The 25973-nt window shown below is 40.3% G+C and overlaps 1 protein-coding gene across 1 annotated transcript in view; it reads right to left on the bottom strand.

The window, feature by feature from the left end:
• Positions 1–25973, bottom strand: part of AOAH (acyloxyacyl hydrolase) — a 188208-nt gene that overhangs the window by 45901 nt on the left and 116334 nt on the right. Inside the window, exon 14 of the mRNA XM_027539535.1 lies at positions 15063–15145. Coding sequence (XP_027395336.1) covers positions 15063–15145 — 83 coding nt within the window. The remainder of the gene's footprint in view (positions 1–15062; positions 15146–25973) is intronic.

The raw sequence follows: 25973 nt of genomic DNA on the forward strand, positions 1-25973 counted from the left end.
ACCATATGATTATCTCAATAGATGCAGAGAAAGCCTTTGACAAAATTCAACATCCATTTATGATAAGAACTCTCCAGAAAGCAGGAATAGAAGGAACATACCTCAACATAATAAAAGCTATATATGACAAACCCACAGCAAACATTATCCTCAATGGTGAAAAATTGAAAGCATTTCCTCTAAAGTCAGGAACAGGACAAGGGTGCCCACTTTCACCATTACTATTCAACATAGTTTTGGAAGTTTTGGCCACAGCAATCAGAGCAGAAAAAGAAATAAAAGGAATCCAAATTGGAAAAGAAGAAGTAAAACTCTCACTATTTGCAGATGACATGATCCTCTACATAGAAAACCCTAAAGATTTCACCAGAAAATTACTAGAACTAATCAATGATTATAGTAAAGTTGCAGGATATAAAATCAACACACAGAAATCCCTTGCATTCCTATACACTAATAATGAGAAAACAGAAAGAGAAATTAAGGAAACAATTCCATTCACCATTGCAACAAAAAGAATAAAATACTTAGGAATATATCTACCTAAGGAAACTAAAGACCTATATATAGAAAACTATAAAACACTGGTGAAAGAAATCAAAGAGGACACTAATAGATGGAGAAATATACCATGTTCATGGATTGGAAGAATCAATATAGTGAAAATGAGTATACTACCCAAAGCAATTTATAGATTCAATACAATCCCTATCAAGCTACCAACAGTATTCTTCACAGAGCTAGAACAAATAATTTCACAATTTGTATGGAAATACAAAAAACCTCGAATAGCCAAAGCGATCTTGAGAAAGAAAAATGGAACTGGAGGAATCAACCTACCTGACTTCAGGCTCTACTACAAAGCCACAGTTATCATCTTTTTAAAATAAGGCACTGTACATTGCAAGTAAAGAACATTTCCCATAATGTCAGTGTTGGTTTTCCTTTCATGAGTAAATTTCAGCTTACAGTTTCACTGATGGATCAGTGTTGACTATAGCAGCAAGTGCTTCATATTCTGGACATTCAACGGTCTCTAAATAACAGTCTTCTAAATAACCTGTAATTTTTAAATTCTGTGCCTGGCCAGATACTTTTGGATTTTGTGGGAAAAGGCCAGGATGGAATGATTTGAGAAAGTAGCACTGAAACATGTATATTACCATATGTGAAATAGAAGACCAGTCCAAGTTTGATACATGAAACAGGGCACTCAAAGTCAAGCCGGTACACTGGGGCAACCCAGAGGGATGGGATGGGGAGGGAAGTGGGGGGGGGGGGAGGGGTTCGGGACGGGGGACACATGTACACCCCTGGCTGATTTATGTCAATGTGTGGCCAAAACCATCACATTATTCTAAAGTAATTAGCTTCCAATTAAAATAAATAAAAGCAAAAGATCTAGTTCTCATATGAGAACTTGTAAAAAAGGACTGTAAGGTGCATTTTACAACCTCCGCTATACAGTTTTTTTGTCAGATAGTTCCAACATTTTGGCATTGACATCTGTTAGTTTTCTTTTCCCCTGCAAGTTGAGATTTTTCTGGTTCCTTATGTGCTGAGTAATTTTGGATTTTATCCTTGGCATCTTGGGTTTTAAAAGACTCTGAGCCTTGTACTTTTGTCTTATTAGGCAATCCACTCAGGTTCAGGAGGCAAGTTTTACCCAGCCTTCTGGGAGGTTATGATTTCAATGTCCATTCCCCTCTCAAAGCCTCTGTAGTGTTATTCTGATTAGTCTCAGGTCTGTGCCACTGAGAGGGACCTAGACAGAAGTCTATGTCGAAGTTGAGTTCTGAGTCTTTGGTATGCAATTAAGGATCAGATCTGTGCATGTTCAGCTCAAGATTAAGCTCAGGAGTTCATACACTACTTTATGAGGTTGCTTTCCCAAGTTCCTCACACTCTAGAAGCTCCTTGGTCCTTTCTGGTTCCTTGGGCTCCCCTCCATCGTCCTAAAGCCCCAGTTTCCACTCCCCTACTCTCATGTACACTTCTCACAGATTAACTCATTATAGGATCTCATAATAAGAGGACAGAGTGAGAAAATGAGCGATGGGGGATTTACCTTACCCTTCTGGGAGCACAGCTCTTGTCATTAGAGATGTCCCTAGTGGTGGCTCAGATGGTAAAGAATCTGCCTGCCGTGCAGGAGATGTGGGTTTGATCCCTGGGTTGGGAAGATCCTCTGGAGAAGCGAATGGCAACCCACTCCAGTATTCTTGTCTGGAGAATTCCATGGATAGAGGATCCTGTCGGGCTACAGTCCATGGGGTCGAGTTGGACACAACTGAGTGACTAACACCCCCACACCAAGAATTCTAGGCACCTCCTCACTGCTGCCCTGACACTGAGAAGAAACTCCCTTCCCACTTCTAGAGTGAAAGCTAGAGGGCTTCTTCTAACTCCATCAGTTTGTGCCACTCTTCATTTCTGGATTTTGGGAAGTATTGGGTCTAGTTTGGAAAACATCAGAGGACAACAGAATGCCAACACCACTGCTGGTTTGGCTGTACTCCTGATTCTGGTTTTCTTCTCCTGTTTACTTTCCCAGAGTCCTCCAACATCTTTCCCATAGATTCTGTCTAGGTTTTATGGCTGCATTTCTTGGGACAGACAGGGTAGAGTGTGCTTACTCCATTATACCTGGAACCAGAAACCTGAATGCGTTATAAAGAGTATAAATAGTTCATGAAAAATGTGGTGTCATACAGTGACCTAAAATAAATTTAATAATGTCATTTAACTTTAATTAAATTTTAAATAATGCAGGTTTTGCTTATAAATTTAGGAAGCATTTTGAAGAGCACAATTCGTATAATTTAGTTTAAAAAAGTCAGCCATGAGAAATTTAAATTCTTTCTTTTCTCTAAAAGTGTTGCTTGTAATAAGCAGAAATATTCAAGCTAATACATTGACCTCCAACTCAAAATAGTAGGTACTTAATAATTGTTTGTTGTGACAGTTTCTGATGGTGTTTCTACTACTGAAAATGCTTTCAAATTCACAAGTGTGGTTCTGAATTTCTGTGACAAACTAGATAAATGATTCCCCAAAACACGTATTTTTAGAAGAATATAATAACCTCCCCAGAGTGGCTCTAATCTACCTGCTAGTCTCAAAACTTGACATAGCTTCACAAGTATCCTTCAGCTATGCTAAACTTCTCTCTCCTTTTTCCCCAAAGATACTTTGCCCTTGGAGCATGTATGCACTGAGTCACCATCTCCCCATGGTTTTTGGATTTCTATTTTTTTTTCTGCAAGGCTCTCTGCTCAAATGTATCTTCTCTGAAGATTTCCTCTCCTCCAGGCAGAGCTAAGTGGCTCCCACCTTCAGAAGACCTCAACCTCCCTCTCTTTTAGTGTCATTTTCTAAGAACCATAATTGTTTCCATCTTGTCTCTCTTTTCTGGTTACTTATGGTCTCCTTAAAGATGGGCACTTTGTCTTGTTCACCTTTCTGTTTCTAGCACCTATTGCAACATTGGAGAGGAAACAGAGAGAGTGGTGGGGCAAAATCCAATGGAGCGTGAGAGGAAGGGAAGTAAAAGAGAAGAGAAGACCAGTGGTAAAAGGCACAGCCCAAGATACTTTGAAACTGACAAAAAAATCCAGCAAGTTCATTTCAACTATCAACACAAGTAGCAGTGAACTTTCCCTATGATGGCCTTTATCTTGAGCCCTAAACCAAAGGGATTGATTGAAAAGAGACTCCTTGCCATGGACAGTTACATATAAAAGTGTAAGATATGCTTCTGAATCTGTCCTCTGCAGATGTGCTGATTCAAGAAGTACAGCATGAAAATCCTGACCTAACAGAAGAATCTCAAGCATACGCTCATCACTCTTCGTATTATAATTGTTATCAGTTACGCTGCCCTGCTATGATGTGTTGCATGGGACAAGCAGAAGCCAGAAAGGGCTGTGTAGATAAATCCTAAGAAATAGTCCCAATGGAATCACAATATCTCCATTCTTCAATGATTCTTTGAAATTCCAGAAAGTATTAAAAATTGGAATGATGTCCCCTAATAAAAGGAGGGAAATGTATCCCTCTATATGACATATGTAACACTAAAATAGAAACTTTTGAAATCACTCTTTCAAAAATTTCTATTATAGTTAAGTGCTGTATCTTGGAAGCATTTTTGGTCTTTGAGAGAAATAACAAGTTTTGATGCCTGCAGTCCTCCTATAGTATATCTGTGTGCATTTGCCTTTTAGATCAAGCATCTCAAAAATTGGTATTAAAATCTTTGTTTGTTGTTGTGATCACACTAGATCATAGCTCCCAAACAGAAATATCCTAGTTGTTTTGTTATAAATAATTTCTGTTATTTCCTCTCAACATCTTGGGTTGAGACCAAATATTCCACCCAGTGGATGGGTTCATCAAATATTTACTGAGGGCCTATTTCTGTTTGGCAAAGGTGACTTCTTTGCTTCTTCCAATACTCTGTGGCTTTAAAATATTGTCTTAAAAATTTCACTTTGAAAAAAAAAATTTCACTTTGAAATGATTTCTAAAAAGTTGAAATAATTTCCATAAGTTAGAATACTAAACAAGAAGTTGCAAAAATAGAACAAAGGATTTGCACATACCCTTTCATCCAGATTCCCTAAATGTGAAATGTGAGCATATTTCATAACCATAGTGCAGTGATGGAAATCAGGAAATTCACATTGGTTCAATACTATTGTCTGCTCTACAGACCTCATTCAAATTTCACTAATTGCCCCACTGATGACCAGGGCCAGCATCCAATTCAGGATTACATGTTGTATTTACTCTCATGTTTGTCTTTTTTTTTTTTTTTTTAATGTCTGTTTCACCTGCTTTAATCTGGGCTGATTCCTCAGTCTTTCTTTGTCTTTCACAACCTTGACACGCTTGAAGGGTGCTGGCCAATTATTTTATACAATATCCTTCATTTGGGGTTTGTCTTATGTTTCTTCATGATTTAATTCAGATTATAACTAAATACTACAGTAGCAGTAGACTACAGTAGCAGTTGCTCAGTTAAAGTACAAAACCTTTTTTCTTCCAATACAGAGATTTGGGGGAGGGGCTGGGAGGGTATGTAAATAATAAGCCCTTGTATATATAATTGAATTCAGCTAAGCCTGAATTAATACTTCATTTGTCGTTTTTCTCTTAATCCTTCTTTTACTTTTTTCTTGTCTCTATCCCTTTCTGAGAGGACCACTTTTGACAAAGAAAGCTGACACAGAATGCTGGGTCAAGGTATCTAATTCTGACATTCACCTGGCCTCCAAGGCAGGTATTGGTGTCCCAGCAAGTAAGATGGTGGCTTTAGAGTCTAGAATTCAAAAGCAGGACAGTATGGCCTGGTGGGGGCCTGGACAGACATGCTGGTGTGCCCAGTAGGATACAAGCAGTTTTCAGCTCTAACAAGCTAATAGACCATGGACAAGTTACTTCTCCCCACTCCCTTTCACTCTGATTCTGCTCCAAGCCCTCCTCCTTGGAGAGGAGTCTACCTTAGAATTGCATCCTCACCCCATCGCTACCCAGCTTTCTCTTCTCTTCCCCACTACACCCATTCAGCCTCCCTAAGACATTCTCCTGTAGATGGTCTGAATGTGAATTCCGCATGCAGCCCTGAATTTTGCCCCCCTGTTTTAGTTTCTCCAGGTCTGTCAGATTCTCTCCCATTCTACATATGGTTTAACTAAACAGACTGGTTCCAAATAGGAAAAGGAGTACGTCAAGGCTGCATATTGTCTCCCTGTTTATTTAACTTATATGCAGAGTACATCATGAGAAACGCTGGACTGGAAGAAACACAAGCTGGAATCAAGATTGCTGGGAGAAATATCAATAATCTCAGATATGCAGATGACACCACCCTTATGGCAGAAAGTGAAGAGGAACTCAAAAGCCTCTTGATTAAAGTGAAAGTGGAGAGTGAAAAAGTTGGCTTAAAGCTCAACATTCAGAAAACGAAGATCATGGCATCCGGTCCCATCACTTCATGGGAAATAGATGGGGAAACAGCGGAAACAGTGTCAGACTTTATTTTTCTGGGCTCCAAAATCACTGCAGATGGTGACTGCAGCCATGAAATTAAAAGACGCTTACTCCTTGGAAGAAAAGTTATGACCAACCTAGATAGCATATTCAAAAGCAGAGACATTACTTTGCCAACAAAGGTCCGTCTAGTCAAGGCTATGGTTTTTCCTGTGGTCATGTATGGATGTGAGAGTTGGACTGTGAAGAAAGCCGAGCACTGAAGAATTGATGCTTTTGAACTGTGGTGTTGGAGAAGACTCTTGAGAGTCCCTTGGACTGCAAGGAGATCCAACCAGTCCATTCTGAAGGAGATCAGCCCTGGGATTTCTTTGGAGGGAATGATGCTAAAGCTGAAACTCCAGTACTTTGGCCACCTCATGTGAAGAGTTGACTCATTGGAAAAGACTCTGATGGTGGGAGGGATTGGGGGCAAGAGGAGAAGGGGACAACAGAAGATGAGATGGCTGGATAGCATCACTGACTCAATGGACGTGAGTCTCTGTGAACTTCGGGAGTTGGTAATGGACAGGGAGGCCTGGCGTGCTGTGATTCATGGGGTCGCAAAGAGTTGGACACGACTGAGCGACTGATCTGATCTGATCTGATCTGAAACAGGGGAACCATCAAGATGAATTCTTTTTTTTTTGGAGGTGTGGGGGCTGGGTGCTGGGTAGAGAAGCCAAGAAGTTCAAGATTGAATCTGGTTCGTGGGAAGGGGCTTGAGGTTGGGTTGGGTTGGGTAGATGAGTCTGCAAACACATGCACTTTGGCAAATGTTAACACTCTCCACTTTTCGTATCTATATGTTTGCAGTCAGTCCCTTGTGCCCCACTCTCCTACTGAGTGGGTTAACATATGGGTGCATAGAGAGAGGCAATTTCTCACTGTGTGGATGGGCCTCTCAAGAAAACACACTCTTCAGCACTTTTGACTTTCTGAAAACAAAACAACCCCAAACAGGTGTTTACACCAGCTTTGCTAAACTTGCAAAAATAAAATGAAGGAGGTTGCCAGCAGAAAAAGACATTCTATTTCAAGATAGTAAAGTCCCGTTTGCAAACTGTAAAGAGATCCTCAGTGCAACCCCTAAGCCCGTCAGATGCCCTCCTTGGCAGGCTGTGGCCATGGAGATTTAGGGCTGGGATTTGCTTGTTTCTTAAAGCAGAAGAGTCTTGTTTATTTTGGAAGGTGATGCCTTATGAATTTTTATTTACTTTAAAATACATACTGATATTGAATACCATGTTAACATTTGTTTTTCTTCTACCCTTTATTTTAGATGGAGTGTAATCTTGTCACTCAGAGTTTTTGCCCACCATGGAGGTATTCAGTTTGGCAAAAGATTATTGTGTGTGTGTGCTTTTCCTCTCTTCAAAGGTTAAATGTAACCCCTGAGAGTTATTAGTTTAAAAAAAGCATGTTGGGTTGACAGGTACCTCCTACATGCAGCAGAGTCTGACCTCAGGGTTGTAGGTACATGTCCTCAGTGTCAGAGGAGGAAGCCAGACTTGAAGCAAATGACTCAGCTATAAGCGAGGAGATGCAGCCACAGAGGCAGGGACAAAGGGCTTCAGTGAGGGTTGAATAAAAGCTAGTATTTTTTTTTTAATCACACAATCATTTTTAGATGAACTTTTTTTCCCCTTTATTTTTGCTTTTTATTTGTTGGCTGCACTGTATAACATGTGGGGTCTTAGTTCCTTGATCAGGCATTGAACCTTTGACCCTGCATTGGAAGTGCAGAGTTTTAACCACTGGACCATCAGGGAAGTTCCCAAAGCTAGTATTTATTCAGTCCTCCCTGAGCACCAGGCCTGAGTCCCAGTGATGGGGTCCCAAAAACTAGAACATGCAGCATGGGTGTAGGAGGTAGTTTTGGGGTTCATGTTTGCTGTGTCCACCTTTGCAACTGAATACTGACTGGCATCCATGCTTAGAGCTCTAGTCTCTGATGGGTGATCATCACTGGAGAGAAGGTGAAACCCCTCATCTGCTTCTGCTCCTTCCATGTTCTAGACCTTCCAGCTCAACCAGCCAAGGCTTGTTCTCCAGCCCCTTCCAGCCACAGCTTCCATCTCTTGCCCCACCCATCTCAGTGCAGGGGTCCTCCACTGCCCCACCCTCAGCACTTTCTTTCTTGCCTTAACCCTGCCTTGCCTGATGTCTCCTCCAGCCTCTCTAGGGGAGCCCCAACCCTGCTCCCCAGGCTGCATCCACCTTCCATTCCCCAGGGCTCCCACTGTAGTCCCCTGATTTCTCCTCTACCCTTCATCCCAGCTCCTCTCTGTCAGTCTTAGACCTGCTATCTATCAGTTTCCATCACTTCCCACTCCTATCCCTAGCCCGACTTTTTCCTCCCAGAGGAAGCTCCCTTGTTTCTGCCAGATTCTTCCGGTGGGGCCGGCTGCCCCTCACCCATCTCCATTACCTTCCTGCTTGCCACTGTTTCCGTGGGCCAGGAAACTCAATGCTAGATGCCCGTCCTTTTGCCCTTGAATTCTGAAAGCCTTTCTGTCATGAACATGTGTCTTTTAAATTTACTTTTGTTTTTTCAAATCTACTTACTTCATAAAAAATGTTATATTGAAAAAGTGACTGAGTTTTAAAAATGCTGAGTAAATAATAGGCCAGATGATGAAGTTAGCAACAACAATGAATGATCAAGAAGCAATGTATTTCCTCATTCAACCTTACCACAGCCTAGTGAAGTTCACGTGTGGACTGCTATCTCCCCACTTTGCAAAGGGAGCCTCATGTGGGTTTTGTGATGAATTCCTTCATGTCACATGACATAGTTTAAGGAATTGGCTTTACTGGGGAAAGGGCAAACTTACAAGGCTGGGTTTGTCCCCTGAACTTCATCATCCTACTGAATTTAGGTACAGCCTTTCCCCCAGGGAGGATGGGGTAAAGAATCCCACTGGAGCTGGCTTGTTGTCTAGGCAACCAAGAATGAGATCCCGGCGTCACCTTGGGCAATTGTGCTCATCGCACCGTGATCCCCATTTTATAGATGCAGAAGCAGACCAGAGAAATTTAATAATTTGTCCAAGTCACATACCAGTTCCAGCGCCTAAATTCAAAAAATCAGTCTGCTATTTTTTACACAAAGGAAAAAGATTCTATGAAGCAGCAAGGAGGGGAAGACCTCTGCTCTCTGTTCTCTGGGCTTTACTTTACATCTCTGAGAAGTAAGGTGCTGTTCTGTGAGGACCCAGACCACTCTACGGTGTTTTGACCCTACACTGACCCCCACCCGACTCCCATGCTGTTTTGGGAGCTGTAAGGGGTGCTGCAACCGCTCCCCTTTGATGATTGTAAAGAAGGCTTAGCAGGAATCTTGGTGTGCCTAACCCCCAATGCCAGAGAATGGATACCCAAATTAAGATGACTTCAACAGTTTACATTTAAAAATGCCGTATAATTGCTGACAGTGGTTCATGGTAGAGGTATCTATAGAAATTTTTAAGATCTTGTATGTAAACATCAAAAGGAAAACAGGAGCTGTTTCTTTGATTCTCACTATGCAATTTTTAAGAAATGCTTTCATATTTCATTCAACTCTTTCTTCCCTTTTTCCTCTTTATCTCTCACTGGTTCTGAAAAATAAGTGTATCCATAAGTATGCAGGCTGTAGAAAGCTGGCTTTTTCTATATCTAATAAAAACCTTGGGGAGTAATTGAAATAACCTGGCTCCGGTAGTCAGGTTACATGCTGCATAATATCAAAGGAAAAATCCATAGTGAGGAAAGCAGCAGAAAATAGGAAGAGGAGCTGGAAAATAAAGCCAGAACATTAAATAATGAGTAACTATGAGAAACTTAAAAAAATTTTTTTAAATTACATCCTTAGAAAAATAGTCAAGAAGCATTTTCAAAGAAGTTATACTAGACAGAGTGTATGCTCTGTGTATTTCTAAGGATTGTGAATTTAAAGAAAAGAAAGGAAATACCACCCGCCCACCCCTCCGCATCCTGCAACTCCACCCTAGCATCTATTCATTAGATAAAAGTTTGACAGAAGCCATGGGTTTCAATCAAATTTTGACACGCATGTTTTTTCATGATTAGGCTCTCCTCCCATATCTTTTCTCTCTTTTTATCTCCACAATCTGAATTTTAAAGAAATGCTGTCAAGACAGTGTACCACAAAAGGAGAGATGTCGACTATAAATTGTACCAAGTACTTTTCACAGAATTTTACTTTGGTCTTTTTGATTTTACAAAAGATGGCTGCATTCATTGTGGGTACAAAGTGATGTGGAGATGACATGCCTGGGTCTTGTGAGAGAGAGATGCTGGTGTTGCAGGCACACAGGGAGAGCACAGCTTCCAGCTTGTGTTTCTGGCCAAATCCTATTCCTTATTCTGCAGCTAACATGTACCCTCAGCAGAGGACCTTGGACAAGTCCTTTATTTCACTCGGTTTCCTTCTAGATTTTTGTTGTTATTGTTGTTGTTATTTCTATATAAAACCAAAATCTTTGGGAAACAGGTTTAAAAAAAAAAGAAAAACCGATCACACATAATTTATCAAACGTTATGATTTTGGTGTATTTTCTTATGTGCAGCTATTTGTTTTTCTTTCCTTTTAAAAATATAGTAGAAATTAAAGCAATATCCAATTTTACATCCTGAATTTTCTTTTGGCAGTGTTTTGTCTTTCTAAATAAAGATATATGGGGACTTCCCTGATGGCATAGTGGTTAAGAATCCACCTTGCAATGCAGGGGACATGGGTTCCATCCCTGGTCAGGGAACTAAGATCCCATGTGCCACAGAGCATTTAAGCCTGTGAGCCAAAACTAGAGAGACTGCACACCAAAATGAAGGTCCTGCATGAGGCAAGGAAGATTCTAGGTGCTGCAAATAAGACTCGAAGCAGTCAAATAAAATTTTTAAAAGTATAAATAGGAACCAATGGCGTCCTAGTAGGTCTAAAAAAATATGTTGTTTTAAGCCTCATTTTCTAGAGCTGCATAATATTCCATGTGGGTGTTTTTGTTCTTTGATTTTTACAGTCTCTGTTGACAGAACTTTTGACAACACTGGGGCTGTTTAAATATGTCACTGAAGGAAAAAGAGAGGGCAACAAGCGGCCAGTGTTCACTTTATGTCTATGATGATCCTTAGCCAGATTTATTGACAACTTTCCAATAAACTATTGAGCATGTCCATACACAGAGAGACAAAGCTGATCTCTTTCTGCAGGTCAGTCTCAGATGATAGACTGGTGACTGTGTTATCTTTGCTGGTGTCTCAGTGGAGTGAGACAAGCTGGGTATAAATTCTGGCTCTGAACTTCCTATTGATGGGATCTGAACAAAATTCTTGGCTTCTCTATACCTGTTTTCTTAGCTGTAACAATGTGGATATCAATCATTTCAGTTCAGTTCAGTTTAGTCACTCAGTCGTGTCTGACTCTTTGCGACCCCATGAACTGCAGCATACCAGGCCTCCCTGTCCATCACCAACTCCTGGAGCCTACCCAAACTCATGTCCATTGAGTCGATGATGCCATCCAACCATTTCATGCTCTGTCGTCCCCTTCTCCTCCTGCCCTCAGTCTTTCTCAGCATCAGGGTCTCTTCAAATGAGTCAGCTCTTTGCATCAGGTGGCCAAAGTATTGAAGTTTCAGCTTCAACATCAGTCCTTCCAATGAACAGCCAGGACTGATCTCCCTTAGGATGGACTGGTTGGATCTCCTTGCAGTCCAAGGGACTCTCAAGAGTCTTCTCCAACACCACAGTTCAAGAACATCAATTATTTGGTGCTCAGCTTTCTTTATAGTTCAACTCTCACATCCATACATGACTACTGAAAAAATTATAGCCTTGACTAGATGGACCTTTGTTACCAAAGTAATGTTTTTGCTTTTTAATATGCTGTCCAGGTTGGTCATAACTTTTCTTCCAAGGAGTAAGCGTCTTTTATTTCATGGCTGCAGTCACCATCTGCAGCAATTTTGGAGCCCCAGAAAATAAAGTCTGCCACTGTTTCCACTGTTTATCCATCTATTTGCCATGATCTTAGTTTTCTGAATGTTGAGCTTTAAGCCAACTTTTTCACTCTCCTCTTTCACTTTCATCAAGAGGCTCTTTAGTTCTTCTTCACTTTCTGCCATAAGGGTGGTGTCATCTGCATATCTGAGGTTATTGATATTTCTCCTGGCAATCTTGATTCCAGCTTATGCTTCTTCCAGCCCAGCGTTTCTCATGATGTACTCTGCATATAAGGTAAATAAGCAGGATGACAACATACCGTCTTGACGTACTCCTTTTCCTATTTGGAACCAGTCTGTTGTTCCATGTCCAATTCTAATTGCTGCTTCCTGACCTGCATATAAGTTTCTCAAGAGGCAGGTCAGGTGGTCTGGTATTCCCATCTCTTTCAGAATTTTCCAGTTTATTGTGATCCACACAGTCAAAGGCTTTGCATGGTCAATAAAGCAGAAATAGATGTTTTTCTGGAATTCTCTTGCTTTTTCGATGATCCAATGGATGTTGGCAATTTGATCTCTGTTTCCTCTGCTTTTGCTAAAACCAGCTTGAATACCTGGAAGTTCATGGTTCATGTATTGCTGAAGCCTGGCTTGGAGAATTTTGAGCATTACTTTACTAGCATGTGAGATGAGTGCAATTGTATGGTAGTTTGATAATTCTTTGGCATTGCCTTTCTTTGGGATTGGAATGAAAACTGACCTTTTCCAGTCCTGTGGCCACTGCTGAGTTTTCCAAATTTGCTGGCATATTGAGTGCAGCACTTTCACAGCATCCTCTTTCAGGATTTGAAATAGCTCAACTGGGATTCCATCATCTCCACTAGCTTTGTTCATAGTGATGCTTCCTAAGGCCCCCTTGACTTTACATTCCAAGATGTCTGGCTCTAGGTGAGTGATCACACCATCGTGATTATCTGGGTCTTGAAGATCATTTTTGTACAGTTCTTTTTGTATTCTTGCCACCTCTTCTTAATATCTTCTGCTTCTGTCAGGTCCAGGTGGATATCATTAAAGAGCCTCAATTCTGAGAAATGTATTTTAACACATTTGATACTGGGTTGAGAGCTGCAATCTATATGTTGTTGTTTAGTCCCAAAGTCATGTACAACTCTTGCTGACCCCTCATGGGCTGTAGCTTGCCAGATTCCTCTATTCATGGGATTTCCCAGTCAAGAATACTGGAATGGGTTGCCATTTCCTTCTCCAGAGGAGCTTCCTGACCCAGGGATCGAACCTGCGCCTCTTGCATTGGCAGGCAGATTCTTTACTGCTGAGCCACCAGGGAAGTCTCTGTCGTTTTCCACTCCTTAACTCTCCACAGAGCTAACACAATCAGTGGTATCTTAGAATTGAAGAAATATCATATGAAATAATATAATATAATATGTTATATATAACAAATACTTGCTTTATATTTGTGGGAATAATTAGGTGAAATATTTTACATAAATTGTTATTAGCATTTGGATGCTGAGAGGGATTGGGGGCAGGAGGAGAAGGCAATGACAGAGGATGAGATGGCTGGATGGCATAACCGACTTGATGGACATGAGTTTGAGTGAATTCCGGGAGTTGGTGATGGACAGGGAGGTCTGGCATGCTGCGATTCATGGAGTCACAAAGAGTTGGACATGACTGAGTGACTGAACTGAACTGAACTGAAGAGATTAACACCAGCTATTATTTTATCAGTAAGAAAAGAGCTATGTTGTCTTTACAACAGAACATTTGTTCTGTGTAGAATATATATTATAAAAATGTTATTTGTAGGTCATATACTTAGATAAAACTTGTACTGCTTGGGAAATTCTGTAGTACTCTTGTTGATTAGAGATGGCACAGGGATGGCAAATAGGTTTAAGTTTCTGTGCCAAGTCTAATCTGTTGATGATGTCTGTCAGATGTGCTGTACTGTGAGAATCGCTGAGGTGGAATCTGAGTGCAGCAGACAAGAGTGCCAAGGTGTATTAGGAGTATTTTCCCCAGGCTTTGGAAGATGGAGTGGCAACACACACACTAAGTGTTTGCCATCTCTGCATTATTGTCAGAAAACATTACTTGGCAGCTCGTTAGGCAGTAGCCAGGCCATGGTTTCATTGGAAGGACTGATGCTGAAGCTGAAACTCCAGTACTTTGGCTACCTGATGCACAGAACTGACTCACTGGAAAGACCCGGATGCTGGGAAAGATTGAAGGTGGGAGGAGAAGGGACGACAGAGGATGAGATTGTTGGATGGCATCACCAACTCAATGGACATTAGTTTGAGTAAGTTCTGGGAGTTCGTGATGGACAGGGAAGCCTGGAGTGCTGCAATCCAGCACTGTGTCTGGGTCACAAAGGGTCGGACATGACTGAACGACTGAACTGAACTGAAGGCCATGGTTTATCAATCAGGAGTTTCGTCAAAATTGTGTGGCAATGGACTGAATCTGGGTTCAAGGTGGGAGGTGAGAACCACACAGGGAAGAACAAACCCAGACGACACAGATGTCTGGGACACACGGGAAATGGATGGAGACCTGGAAGTCATGACAACACTCTGAAAACAGTTTCTTTTTAAAATGGCTTTGGGGGATTTCAGCCACAAACTCTTAGCTATTTTTCCTAAAACCTCAAGCCCCGTAGAAATGTGGGTGACGCTGCACCATAGGGAAAGCAGAGTCTTTGCAATGACCTGGATTTCAACCTGCCCTTGTTCTGCTAATGCTCACTTAGTTCTGCTAATGCTCACTTAGTTCTTGCCTCCTGAACCTTGCTGTCCTCACTTTGGCCTTTCTAGAACTTTGTGGTTGGATAACTGAGATGCCTGTGTAGTCTTTGTCTTGACTGCATCTTGTCTCGTTCTCTTTTGCTGTGGGTGAAAGGCTTTGAACCCAAGGCCCCCTCTCAGAAAAGGCAATGGTATTAGAAGAGGAATTTGTTCATTTTAGTCTTGTTATCTAATTCTCTGCTTTTGGGTACTTATGAAATAAAACCAATCATTACAGGCACAGTGGTTAAGATTTAAATGGAACACTACATACCATTTTTTGAAATATTCTGATAGTCCCTGTGATTGCAGTGGTTTCTTTTCCGTAAACGAAGGTAAATAGAGTTTTCTTTAATTCTGAAACAAACATATATGTGTATATTTAATTTCAGGACATTTACATGATAGAGTTCAAAGCAGCATGTTTTTATTGTGATTTTTTAAAATGTGAGAATGAACTCAGAAAATCAAATCTCTGCAGACACATTTTCTCTAAATTGTCAATACATTACTAGGAATTGTTAGAAGAACAGTTCTACAAAATGGGGTTGCATTGGTGTGATAAGTTCAAATTTCTTCTTTTTTTTAATGACACTTCCAATCATCCCTTTCTAACCTTTTAACCAAGAGCTGTTTTAAATCTCTTGAGCAATTGATCATTTTTACCAGCTTGATTATTTTAAACCTGACCATGTTCCCTTTCTTCTTTTGGTTGTTGTAAAGCTGTGGCAGACACTCTTGTCTTTCAGATTTCTTTCTTCCCCTTCTTCCATTTTACTTTTCAATTTATTTTAATTAAAAAAAATTTTTTTTGGCCATGCCATGTGGCACATGGGATCCCAGTTCCCCAACCAGGGGTCAAACCTGTGTCCCCTACATTGGGAGCGGGGAGTCTTAACTGGACCACGAGGGGAGTTCCCCCCACCTTCATCCATTTTAATAGAAATTTTAGTAGGACACGTGTCTGCCCCCTGAACAATGATGGCTTTACTCATCTTTACCTGCAGCTAGGAACGCCCATCTCACTAAGCTTTGGACCATGAGATAGAAGTGAAATTCTCCAGTGACGGTTTCTGGGAATGCATCTCAGGAAACAATTGTCTGGTGACCTTGCTTAGTCCTTTTTATCCATTCTGCTGCCCACAATAGGGTAGCTGCCATTTTGGACTGTGGGGATAAGTTCTACACTGAGAAGGCAGAGGGGTGAGAGTTGAGCTCCCATATCAGACGTGGACTGCATATGTGAGAGAAATAAACTCCTTTGTTATCTTATTTAAATTCCCAGACATTGAGTTTCTCTGTTACTTATAGCTGAATCTATTGGGTTAACCAAAGAGTTTGTTTGGGTTTTTCCATAATCTTTTACTTAACATTCAATAATACTAATGGACACAGATCTTAGAGACGAATTTTCAACCAGTAGCAAGCTATAACTGCACATGTTTTAAGTCACTTCCTTGGCTCCTCTTTGTCCCATCTTTGATTTTCTATCTTCTTTTGCCAAATTTTAATTTAATTTAAATGCAATTTAATGTTATGTTCTCCATATTTTCATAGGTTTCCTAAAATCCTTTTTGAAATCAGACCAGCTATAAACTAATGAATAATAATTAAACTCAGACATTTTTTATTATCTTCTCAGGTGTATTTTATCTTCTCTTCATTAAAATAGACTTCCTGTCTCACAACCTTACATAAATTACTATTTATTTTTAAGTGTTATATAAATTTCACTCATTATATTTAGAGTGCTTGCCAACTATCTCAGTGCTTCAGACAGGTAAGCATGTATCAGGTTTGGGATACATATTTGTATCTCAAATATGTACATATTTGGAATACACTGCAAGTAGTGTTCTTTCTGAAGTCTAAGAAAATTAATAATAATAGAAAACAAACTTGTGGTTACCAAAGGAGAAAGGGGAAGGGGGGAATAAAATAAGGGTTTAGTAGTAACACATACACACTATTGTATATAAAATAGATAATGAAAAAGGACCTAGAGTACAGCCCAGGGGACCATACCCAATACATTATATTCAATATTCTGCAATAATTTATAAGGGAAAAGAATCTGAAAAATAATATATATATCTGAATAACTTTGCTATACACGTGAAGTTAATACAACATTGCAATCAACTATACTTCAATAAAAACTCCAAATCCACACCCCAACCCCCCCCCCACCCCCGCTAAATCTTAATGGCATGTATGTGTCAGTCCTGTTCTACTCTTTGCAATCCCATAGATTGTAGCCCGCCAGGCTTCTCTGTCCATGGGGATTCTCCAGGCAAGAATATTGGAGTGGATTTTCTCGACCAGGGTTTTCTGGTTGATCAAGGATTTCCTGCATTGCAGGCGGATTCTTTACCATCTGAGCCACCAGGGAAGCCCTGAATCGTAATAACATTTCTTAATGTTAATAGAAGACCAAGGTCTCTGAGCAATACTTTAATTATAGGATTTTTGCTTTGTGGTAGAGTTTTGAGGTAAGTGACTTATTTTACTTTTTAATATCAAAGCAACCCATGCATATACTTTTCAAAATCAATTCATTTTACCTGAGTGATGTTTATTGGCATACATAGCCTTATTATGTTCTATGTTCTGTATGTTCTACAATTGCACTCATCTCACATGCTAGTAAAGTAATGCTCAAAATTCTCCAAGCCAGGCTTCAGCAATACGTGAACCGTGAACTTCCAGGTGGTCATGCTGGTTTTAGAAAAGGCAGACGAACCAGAGATCAAATTGCCAACATCCGCTGGATCATCGAAAAAGCAAGAGAATTTCAGAAAAACATCTATTTCTCCCTTATTGACTATGCCAAAGCCTTTGACTGCATGGATCACAATAAACTGTGGAAAATTCTTCGAGAGATGGGAATACCCACCTGATCTGCCTTTTGAGAAACCTATATGCAGGTCAGGAAGCAACAGTTAGAACTGGACATGGAACAACAGACTGGTTCCAAAGAGGAAAAGGGGTATGTCAAGGCTGTATATTGTCACCCTGCTTATTTAACTTATATGCAGAGCGCATCATGAGAAACGCTGGGCTGGAAGAAGCACAAGCTGGAATCAAGATTGCCAGGAGAAATATCGATAACCTGAGATATGCAGATGACACCACCCTTATGGCAGAAAGTGAAGAGGAGCTAAAGAGCCTCTTGATGAAAGTGAAAGTGGAGAGTGAAAAAGTTGGCTTAAAGCTCAACATTCAGAAAACTAAGCATCTGGTCCAATCACTTCATGGGAAGTAGATGGGGAAACAGTGGAAGCAGTGTCACACTTTATTTTTGGGGGCTCCAAAATTGCTGCAGATGCTGACTGCAGCCATGAAATTAAAAGACGCTTACTCCTTGGAAGGAAAGTTATGACCAACCTAGATAACATATTGAAAAGCAGAGACATTACTTTGCCAACAAAGGTCCGTCTAGTCAAGGCTATGGTTTTTCCAGTGGTCATGTATGGATGTGAGAGTTGGACTGTGAAGAAAGCTTAGTGCCAAAGAATTGATGCTTTTGAACTGTGGTGTTGGAGAAGACTCTTGAGAGTCCCTTGGACTTCAAGGAGATCTAACCAGTCTATCCTAAAGGAGATCAGTCCTGGTTATTCATTGGAAGGAATGATGCTAAAGCTGAAACTCCAGTACTTTGGCCACCTTATGCGAAGAGTTGACTCATTGGTAAACACTCTGATGCTGAGAGGGATTGGGGGCAGGAGGAGAAGGGGACAACAGAGGATGAGATGGCTGGATGGCATCACTGACTCGATGGACGTGAGTTTGAGTGAACTCCAGGAGTTGGTGATGAACAGGGAGGCCTGGCGTGCTGCAATTCATGGGGTCACAAAGAGTCGGACACAACTGAACGACTGAACTGAACTGAACTCAATAGCTGCTTTTGTTCCTCTGCTTAATGTTCTGAAGTATTTAACATCAATTTACCCTTAAATCTTTTTATAAATATTTGATCTCCATTCAATATGCTCTGATATATCATATAGTTTGGTAATTTCATCTTCTTGTGGAATTGTCTCCTGAAACCTCTTGACCTGCTTAATCTGGACTTGTTCCTCTCTCACCCTGGTGTGCAGCACATGTACTGGGAGCTCCCTTCTTCATCCTCCTGGGGATCTTCTTCACCTCTTTCTGACTTATTGGATATCTCATTTCCTGGAAGGCCACATTTTTTTATTTTTGATGGAGCATACTCTTAAATATTATGTTTGAAGGATGTGTGGGAAGTAACATTATTATTAGCATTTGTATATCTGAAACTGTTTTTACTTTTTGACTTGGTGAAGTGTAGGGTGGTGAGGTATTGCTGGTGAGGTGGAGGGTGGGCCCAGAATCACAGCCTGTCACACCATAAGTATGAACACAAATAGGATTAATAGGACTTACTGGGGAAAAAATTCAAATAGAAAAGAAGCAGTGTTCATTTGGTTTCTGAACTCTCATTATCTCATAAAAAGGTGTCTCAGACAGTACATAGCTAGACTAGCACATCTATATATTTTTAGAGAAAGAAAACTCTTGAGTATATAAATCATTATGTAATTGTAATAATAATAGATTTCTGGAATAGGTAATTGGTTTGTTAAAAAGGAGGAGTCCCTTGGCTTCTTGCTAAGCTACCAATAGGAAGAAGGAAATGGGCTTCTAGGACCATCAGAGTTTGCTCATTGGCCAATATGGTGGATTTAAGAATGGCTTCATATCTTTGACAATCCTACCCTTAAATCTTGGCTGTCGTGTTACTTCTTTCACCAATAAGATGTGGTGGAAGTGACACTCTGCCAGTTTTGGCTAGGCTTTTAATATTCTTGTCAACTCTGGTCTCTTAGAGCCCTGGTCCACCATCTGAGAAGTCTATCTTTCTGGAGACATCATGTAAAAGAGCCTACAGTGGAAGCAACCAAGATGTCCTTCAATAGGTGAATAGGCAAATGAACCAGGTATATCCATACAATAGACTATTAGTCACAACACAAAGAAGTGAGCTATCATGGCATGAAAATACAGAGATAACTTAGGTGCATATTGCTAAGTAAAAGAAGCCAATCTGAAAAGGCTACATACTACGTAATTCCAACTATGTGACATTCTGGAAAAGGCAAAATATAGAGACAGTAAAAAAAAAAAGAAAAAAGGTGGTCTCCAGGGGTTATGAGGAGGGAGGGGAAGATTAACAGGTAGAGCACAGTGGCTTTTTAGGGCAGTGAAACTAATCTGTATAATACTGTAATGGTGAATATATGTCATTACACATTTGTCAAAACTCATAGAAAGCACAGCACAAAGAGAAAACCCTAATATAAACTATGGACTTCAGTTAATAATACTGTATCAATGTTGACTCTTCATTTATAACAAATGTACCATACTAATGCAAGTTGTTAATAATAGGGGCAATTGAGAAGATGAGGCATACATGGAAACTCTCAGTACTTTCTGCTCAATTTTTTCTGTAAACCTAAAATTGCTCAAAAATTAAAGTCTATTAAAAAAAAAAAAAAGCCCTACCTGGAAAGGAAGAGAGGCCCAGCTAAACCCAGCTTTCTGGTCACCCCTTCTCAGGCACTCCTTTACATGAGTGAAGCCATCTTGGACCCTCCAGCCCAGCACCAAGTGAATATCATCAGGTGTCTATGGTCAGTGCCACACGGAGAGGAAGAATTGGCCAGTCAAGTTCTGCTTGAATTCCTGAATTTCTCACAGTGCCAAACCGTGAGATATAATAATGACTTCTTTTAAGCCACTGAAGTTTGGAGTACTTTGTTATACAACAACAGATATCCAGAAAGGATGCTTATAGAATTCTGGGTTAATTTCATGCTCCCTCAGAAGTTTGAAGGAACCAATTCATTGGCTCCTGGCCTCCTAGTGTTGTTGTCTGAAGTTATTCTGTGTTTCAATCCTTTAAGAATCTGGGTAGCGTCCATTCTAAGTGTTCTGAAGCATCGTGATGATAGGCTTGGCGTGGTTTTATTTTCATCCAGTGTTAGACATTTGATGGACCTGGAAATTCATGTCACTCAGTTCTGAGCTATGTTCTTGAATTATTCCACTGATGATTTCTTCCTTTCTTAGAACTCCTGTTATTTAGGTATTGGGTCACTGATTTTCCTGGTTTTTCTGTCCTATTTTCTATCTTTTTGTCTTCTACTCTATTTTCTGGATAATATCCTCAACTTGATTTTTTTCAATACATCTATGAAAATCTTCCTATGTCACTAGTATAATTTACTTTTTTTGTTACCCGAATTAATATCTCCTCCTGTCTTTCTGAAGATATGCATTTTAATTACTTTTATAAGTGGGATATTGTTGTTGCTGTTCAGTCACCAAATCAGGTCTGACTCTAATAAGAGTTAAAAATTGTTTTTTTGGAACATAGTTTCTGTCTTCTTGAAGTTGTTTTTCTCTTTATTTTATGTTGTTTTTTACATTTGAAGTTTTTCTAATATATCTGATAATCTTAGGTTGTTGGCTTATGTTTAAAAGTGGAAATTAGTTGAAATCTTAAAAGTGGATTGAAAAGTAGGCCTGCTGGGTGTGGCTTGCAATCTATTGTCCTCGCTAGTGGGTGAGCTGGCTGGGTCTTTCTCAAGGAACCACTGCTGTCAGAGTCTTTGGGGCTCCTTCCTCTTGGGATGTGCAGGTTCCCCAGAGAAGGGTCTTCTAGTCTCTGGGTTGCCAGCTTTCTGGGGCTTGCAGTGGGTGGACCTTAGATTCAGCATGCTTGTGTTTTCATAGGGTGTTCCTTACCACACTTTGGCGTCTCCTAGTCCAGAAGCTCTTGATTTTGGCATCCCCAGAGAATAAACCCTAGTCTCATTCAGAATAAGGGAAGGGAAGCTTCTTATCTGAGGATCTTACTACTTCTTCAGTAATCTTCCAACTACTTTTCCAATTACCGCTTGCTTTTAGCCTCACTGTCATTTCTAGAACTACTATATGGAGCCAGTTCCCAAGTCCTTTGGGATTCTGCAGTGTAGACTGATTTATTTCTTGGTCTTCCATCCTCCTAGCTTAGGATGCAACTTTCCTGAATTGACTAAGTCAGTTACCACTTGTCCTTGTGTTTCTGGCTTTCAACATTTTATGACTGTTGGCTCTTTCTGTTCTCTTTGTCCTTGTGGACAAATTCATTTTCTGTCATTTTAGTGGGGTTTCTCAAGGGAGAGAAGTAAATGCTTTGTTCAATCTGCTATTCTACCCAGAAGCCTGAAATGAATACTTTATCCACTGCATCATTTATACCCTCTGCATTGACTATTTTATTATATTTCAAAAAAGCAGATGGGAAATGGACATTAGATCTGAGTTCAATGCTAAAATAATTTCACGGTCAATAAGGAGGGGTTATTTTCCTTTGGGAAAGTAATTGTTACCAATATTTAGCCAGAAATATATTTTTGACATCAAAAATCATTTCTAAAAATAGAATTTATGTACCGAAATACTGTTTTGCTCTTGACCTGCTCATGGAGAGTAAATACTGTGGATATTAATAATATAGGTACAGTTCTAATTCTTTCATTACAGAAAGAATATAGACATCTTTACCAATAGCTGAATAGTTCCATTACTATTTCTGACCACAATTACTATTTCTGAATTTTGGAGATGAGGTTTTGTACTAAGTACTAGAAACTATTTCACCTAATCAAAGACACAATTTTTTTCATCCTCATTCTCAATACATAATCTCCCTTATAAATTTTAGGAATTTAATTTCTCATGCAGTGCTCAGGGATTCTAAGAAGATAGAAGGATCAATACAATATGTTGAGAAGCCTGTAATACAATATTTGAGATGCCTATAAATTGAAAAGATTGCTTAATAGAAAGTTATTTATATACAGGGTCAGTGTAACTTGAATGAATAGGCTAAGCTGAGGATACCATGCATAGTAAGGTTAACTGTGATCACCATTCTGGTTTCACACCCCGCCTCCGTTTGCTCTCCCCTCTCTTCTCGGACTCAAGTTTCCCATATGATCTTTATTTCTCTATTTTTCCTCTGTTCTACCCAGTGCAACAGAGGAAACCCCAGTACAATAGGTTAGTAGAAGAGGTGACAGCTTCAGTTCTGTAATTGAGGAGTGTGGAGAAGGAGTGCTGAAAAGTTTTCTTTCTTACACCTTCCACACTGTCTAAGATAGGTGTGTCCTCAACATCCAGAGTAGGCTTGAAAGTTCACCATACTAAAGTCCCAGTTTTATCAGCCCCATCTATGGTAGGGCCTGGGAAGTACAGCCATTTCACTGACACACTAGTCAGATTTTGATTTCTAACCCCAACATTCAGAATAGATAAATCTTAGATCTAGTAGTGGCTTTTCCCAGAAAACACACAAAAACCCACTTTATCTAAGAACCTTCTAAGGACCCCCACCCCTATTCCATTTCACTATGACTGAAAGAAAAACACAACAAGAGAAAGAGTAAAACCAAGAATAAGCCTCAAGAATAATGCAGACAAATGGGTGGCTTTAAAACTGAAAAACGGTCACATCCTTTGTTGACTCAGAGCAGAACCCATTTGGAGAGAGGCAACAAAAACAGTTTCCCAAAGAGCTTAGCATATTAGAGGTTTTGTGGATAAACCAAGTATAATATTATTGAAGCAACAGAGATGTATCAAGTCCTTATAAATAGATTCTAAATCTATTTCTGAACTCTCATCAGGAGCACAGTCAGTTTGGGTACAAATTCTGAGGTACAAGCAATAAATGCTGGAGAGGGTGTGGAGAAAAGGGAACCCTCTTATACTGTTGGTGGGAATGCAAACTAGTACAGCCACTATGGAGAACAGTGTGGAGATTCCTTAAAAAACTGGAAATAGAACTGCCTTATGATCCAGCAATCCCACTGCTGGGCATACACACCAAGGAAACCAGAATTGAAAGAGACACGTGTACCCCAATGTTCATCGCAGCACTGTTTATAATAGCCAGGACATGGAAGCAACCTAGATGTCCATCAGCAGATGAATGGATAAGAAAGCTGTGGTACATATACACAATGGAGTATTACTCAGCCATTAAAAAGAATACATTTGAATCAGTTCTAATGAGGTGGATGAAACTGGAGCCTATTATAGAGAGTGAAGTAATCCAGAAGGAAAAACACCAATACAGTATACTAATGCATATATATGGAATTTAGAAAGATGGTAACAATAACCCTGTATACAAGACAGCAAAAGAGACACTGATGTATAGAACAGTCTTTTGGACTCTGTGGGAGAGGGAGAGGGTGGGATGATTTGGGAGAATGGCATTGAAATATGTATAATATCATATATGAAACGAGTTGCCAGTCTAGGTTTGATGCACGATACTGGATGCTTAGGGCTGGTGCACTGGGACGACCCAGAGGGATGGTATGGGGAGGGAGGAGGGAGGAAGGTTCAGGATTGGGAACACGTGTATACCTGTGGCGGATTCATTTTGATATATGGCAAAACCAATACAATATTGTAAAGTTAAATAAAATAAAATTTAAAAAAATCTTATTAAAAAAATTCTGAGATACTATCAAGCTGAATATCAGGGAGTAAGTCACACACAAAAACAGTGGGGCTTGGAAGGCTAGCAACAGGGTGAGGGAGAGATAAATGGTAACATTTGATGTGAAGGATTAGGACAGGGGAGTATACAGGGATAAAGGTGGATAACTTACAGACTACACAGACTTTATTCAGGGGCCTCTACGACTAGGAAGTTTTAAGAAAAGGGTGAATAATTTTCTTTCCAAGTGGTTGAAGGTCAGGCCAGCATGGGGCCAGGGAATAGATTAAAGAATTTTTTAAATTCCTTCTGGTTCTTTGATACTAGCCACAGCCCAGAGCTCTGTATAAACCTTAATTCACTGCATCACAGAAGAACCAAGGTTTCAGCCTCAGAGAGAGATAAACATGCAGAATATGAATCGTGTATTCAGAGAGTCTGGCAATGGGCTAATTATGCAGGGGGAGTTTGCAGGGGTGAGGATGACTGCAGAGGAGGTCCTAGGAGTTCAGACTTGAAAAGATTAGCAAGACAGCATGATAGATTTTGAATCTGGAGCAGCAGAATAGTACAGGGAAATAGACTTCATGGGCATCATGTTCAATAATTCATGAGCTGCTGTACTCACACGGAGCTTCTTACCTGTTAACTTTCCACTAAGATTCCTTTCTCTGATCTTCTCTGAGCTGGCAGCATTATAACTCTCTCCATCCTCATGTTTGCAGCCTCAGATATGATTCTGGGCCACTGTATCAGGGTAAATATTAAACTGTGATAAAACTTGGGGATTTAAGCCTGTGGATATTTATAAATCCGAAAAGATCACTTGTGGCGTAGAAGAAGATTGTTTCAGTAATCTCAACAGTGTTTCTCAAAGGATGCTCTGTACAACACTAGTTTCATGAAATGTATCTTTCTCATAAAACATACACACATCACATAGCTCTGTGGTCAAATTAGTTTAGGAAATGTTTCATATTATACCTTGGAGCAACATTCAGAAAACGAAGATCATGGCATCCGGTCCCACCACTTCATGGGAAATAGATGGGGAAACAGTGGAAACAGTGTCAGACTTTATTTTTCTGGGCTCTAAAATCACTGCAGATGGTGACTGCAGCCATGAAATTAAAAGACGCTTACTCCTTGGAAGGAAAGTTATGACCAACCTAGATAGCATATTGAAAAGCAGAGACATTACTTTGCCAACAAAAGTTCGTCTAGTCAAGGCTATGGTTTTTCCTGTGGTCATGTATGGATGTGAGAGTTGGACTGTGAAGAAGGCTGAGCACCAAAGAATTGATGCTTTTGAACTGTGGTGTTGGAGAAGACTCTTGAGAGCCCCTTGGACTTCAATGAGATCCAACCAGTCCATTCTGAAGGAGATCAGCCCTGGGATTTCTTTGGAAGGAACGATGCTAAAGCTGAAACTCCAGTACTTTGGCCACCTCATGCGAAGAGTTAACTCATTGGAAAAGACTCTGATGCTGGGAGGGATTGGGGGCAAGAGGAGAAGGGGACAACAGAGGATGAGATGGCTGGATGGCATCACTGGCTCAATGGACGTGAGTCTCAGTGAACTCCGGGAGTTGGTGTTGGACAGGGAGGCCTGGCGTGCTGCAATTCATGGGGTCACAAAGAGTCGGACACGACTGAGCG

This window comes from Bos indicus x Bos taurus, chromosome 4 (assembly GCF_003369695.1).
Source record: "Bos indicus x Bos taurus breed Angus x Brahman F1 hybrid chromosome 4, Bos_hybrid_MaternalHap_v2.0, whole genome shotgun sequence".
Lineage (NCBI taxonomy): Eukaryota > Metazoa > Chordata > Mammalia > Artiodactyla > Bovidae > Bos > Bos indicus x Bos taurus.